We start from the raw sequence: 3,245 nt of genomic DNA on the forward strand, positions 1-3,245 counted from the left end.
TATATGTAATAACGCGTTGCAAAATGTACGAGAGACATTCAGAATCTGGTTTACCAGAAAAGTCTTAATTTGGCAGAACTAAGGAAACGAGGTAGTGTAATGTTTTTTGTGGCAATATATATGTATATATATATAGAGAGAGAAAGAGAGAGAGAGAGAGTTTGTCTGGTATTTTATGTATCCAAATCCTTCATTGTATATCGTTATGCATTGTGTTCAACAAACTTACTCATGCACTCATCAGATTATATATCTTTATACGCTCACCACCTTTACACACACATATTCATAGACAGGCACTTTATAAAATAAGAAAGCCACTACACATGATTTTGAATTTCATTGTCAACATTATACAACGAAGGAAATTAATAGCTTTGGCATCGATAATTTTACATTTAGTGTATATATTTTTCCTTTGCCAGTTCTTTGCTTTAAGCTATGTTGGAGACTTAATTACCATAAAACTGAAGTAGCTACAAGTGTTGCTATAGTTAAACTGCACCAGATTTTGCTAAATTTGCTCTAGCCTGCTATGTTTTTATGATGCCAGAATGATCTGAAACCAAAAAGCATTGGAATTAGTTTTCAATGATTGGTTATATCTATTTTACAACTAAATTTTGTTGGTTATGAAGCCGTTGCCAACATGCAAAGAAAACCAAGCATTGGATGCAGGATATCATTTCATGTAGCCATCAGTTAATTCTTAAAGAGGGATGGTACTTTCTCCAGCAGAGGTTGGATTCTGCATACTGATATACCTCTGCCACTTCTATATCTGCAGTTTCAAAGCAAAGCATTTGGAACCTGCTTTTGCTAGCAAAAGCTAATATATTAGATAGACAGATTGTGAAAGTTATACAGACCAAATGTGAAATTAGTTTTGATCAACATATATATATCATACATATAGACAATTATGACCCAATTCATTTTCTGCAAATTGCCTCATTTTGCAGTTATAATAGTTGAATTTGGCGCGTAAGGATAGAAGTGATGAGTGCATCAGGCTTTATGATATGCCAAGAGGGTGCCCTGTTTTGTGGTTATTAAAGAGGCTTAAGCATGCCACCAAAACTTTAGTTTAGTATGAATATATAGCAGCAGAAGCAAACCCAATTAAATATTATTAAAAAATAATAAAAAATAACGCTCTCTTTATTATTAGAAATAGTTAAAAGAATAAAACCAACCCAAACGAAAAGGTAGACGAAAAGGCTTATAGAAAAAAAGAAAGAAAGAAACAAGACAACAATAGCTAAGACACCATCCTACAACCTCGTTTCTTCTCAGTCAGTTCCTCATGCTTCGCTTACTTTATGTCTCTCTCTCTTTATCTTCTCTTTCTTTTCAATCACTCAAATCGTGTTTCTCGTCTCGCCATGCTCGTTTTCTTGAAACCCAAACCCTACCCATTTATCTCTCGCCATTTCTGTGACCCTTTCTGTTCCTCTGAAGCTTCGAGATTTCCCTCGTTCTGCCGTTTGTTTTCCTTCAACAACTCTATACGTTTCATCTTTTGATCGCTTTTCTTGTTCTTTTGCCCATAAATTGAGCATCTTTTGCGTACCCACACACAGTTAATAACTACTTTTGTTTGCATATGTCATAGGGTATTGCACCTGGTCATTTTATGGCGTTTTTCTTCGACACCTTACGTGTGGCGTTCCTGTGGTCATAGGCATAAACTGGAGTTCCAGAATTTGTACTTAGATATTAATTTAGAGAGATTAGTTTTTGGGATCCACATGCAAAGTTGCAGTCTTCCAGGTGAGTGATGTCTCAGCACCAAAATCAAAACCAAAACCTACCTATGGTTCCGCAATCTGGAGCTGGTGTTAAACCCTTCTCGATAAGGTACCAATGTGATTGAAAATGATATACGATAAACATTGCTATGCATTTCAATTTATGAATGAGAATTTACCTTTTTTTCCTTTAATGTTACTATTCGTAGATTGATCTCTTCAACAGCATCGTGTTGATTATTGTAGATTATTTATCATCTTTCTAACACAAGTACAACCTAAGATTATGATTAATCTCTGTCCATATAAACTCCTTGTCTTAATTGTATGCCTTTGCCTTTTGCATTCCCCTTTGTGATTTTTATTTTCTACCTTGAACAAGATTAATGTAATTCCCTTTGTGAATTTGATCAAAATTTAGATTTCGGAGGTTTCTTTAGTTGTTGAGAAACACGAGAGGAGATAGACAACCAAAAACTTAGTTTCTTGATCACTGATAGATTACAAATTATGTTGCAGACAGTACGTTCTTGCTTCTCGTCACAGAAACATCTCTCAAAACTGGCCTTTTGAAGAGAAGCACTTGCAATTGTGTCTTGAAAATGGTCTCAAGGTGGAAGAGCTGTTGCCACCAATTGAACCAGGCAAAACATCACATGAAAAATCACTCAAAGATTGCTCCAAAATGCACTCGCCAAATGATGATAACACCAAAGAAACTGATTCTTGCAATGCTGAAGTGCTGCAAGACATTGATGATCAGTGTAACTTGAAAGTCATGAACCACTTGATATCACATGAAGAGGGAAATCACTCAAATCATAATAATAAACGCAGAAGGCGTAAAGGGAAATGTAAGAAACGTTGGATGGTGGATATTTTAGCCGTGGCACGGCACAGTACTTCAGAGGAGATTGATGAGATGAACAAGTTTTGTCATGCTGAAACTTTGACTGAAGGATGTCAGCAAGCAGTGCCTTGTCAAAATAATTCCATGGCCGAAGCAGTGGATGAGGATTCGTGCAGAAAAGTTGGAAGTGAAGATCGTGTCATGTAGTGCAGATATAACTTTCATATAACATCAAAGGTTCATCGCAGATGCAATCTAATTAGGAATGGAACATAAACACTGCATCACTGTTATTTCTTTTAATATTGCAGAAAATTACTGAGACAAATATGTTAGCTTGATCATGGACTTGCATTTTATGATAATCTGTTTGGATATGAAGCGAAAATGCAGCCTAAACATTTTCAAAGGGTGATGTTTTTTCTTGGAACAGTTGCGTGTTATATATGCAACAGTGCTACCAAAAGATTTGCATAATTCTTAATTTCATGATATAAATGTTATATTAATTCAGGAGTGATTGCAAAAAAGTATTTGGTGGCAAATTCAAGGTATTGTTAAGAAGATTTTAGCAAGTTCAAAATAAGATCTTTTACTTGAATCATGCAATTAACTTATATGATATTAGCGTGAAGAAGTTCGTT

General features: G+C 35.2%; 1 protein-coding gene across 1 annotated transcript; it reads left to right on the plus strand.

Annotated features, from left to right (window-relative positions):
* The first annotated feature begins 1,115 nt into the window (after positions 1-1,115).
* Positions 1,116-3,031, plus strand: LOC148194856 (uncharacterized). The gene is made up of 2 exons (XM_088097812.1): positions 1,116-1,860; positions 2,271-3,031. The coding sequence occupies exons 1-2, from the start codon at positions 1,781-1,783 to the stop codon at positions 2,806-2,808; spliced, it is 618 nt and encodes a 205-aa protein (XP_087953938.1). The 5' UTR covers positions 1,116-1,780; the 3' UTR covers positions 2,809-3,031.
* The last annotated feature ends 214 nt before the right edge of the window (positions 3,032-3,245 follow it).

The sequence above is a fragment of the Vigna umbellata genome, chromosome 8 (assembly GCF_029865625.1).
Source record: "Vigna umbellata cultivar VRB3 chromosome 8, Vumbellata_1.0, whole genome shotgun sequence".
Classification (NCBI taxonomy): domain Eukaryota; kingdom Viridiplantae; phylum Streptophyta; class Magnoliopsida; order Fabales; family Fabaceae; genus Vigna; species Vigna umbellata.

Coding starts and splice junctions, on each gene's coding strand:
- LOC148194856 (XM_088097812.1), top strand. CDS start 1,781: ATGTCTCAGCACCAAAATCAAAACCAAAACCTACCTATGGTTCCGCAA. Junction 1,861..2,270: donor GTTAAACCCTTCTCGATAAG/GTACCAATGTGA, acceptor ATTATGTTGCAG/ACAGTACGTTCTTGCTTCTC.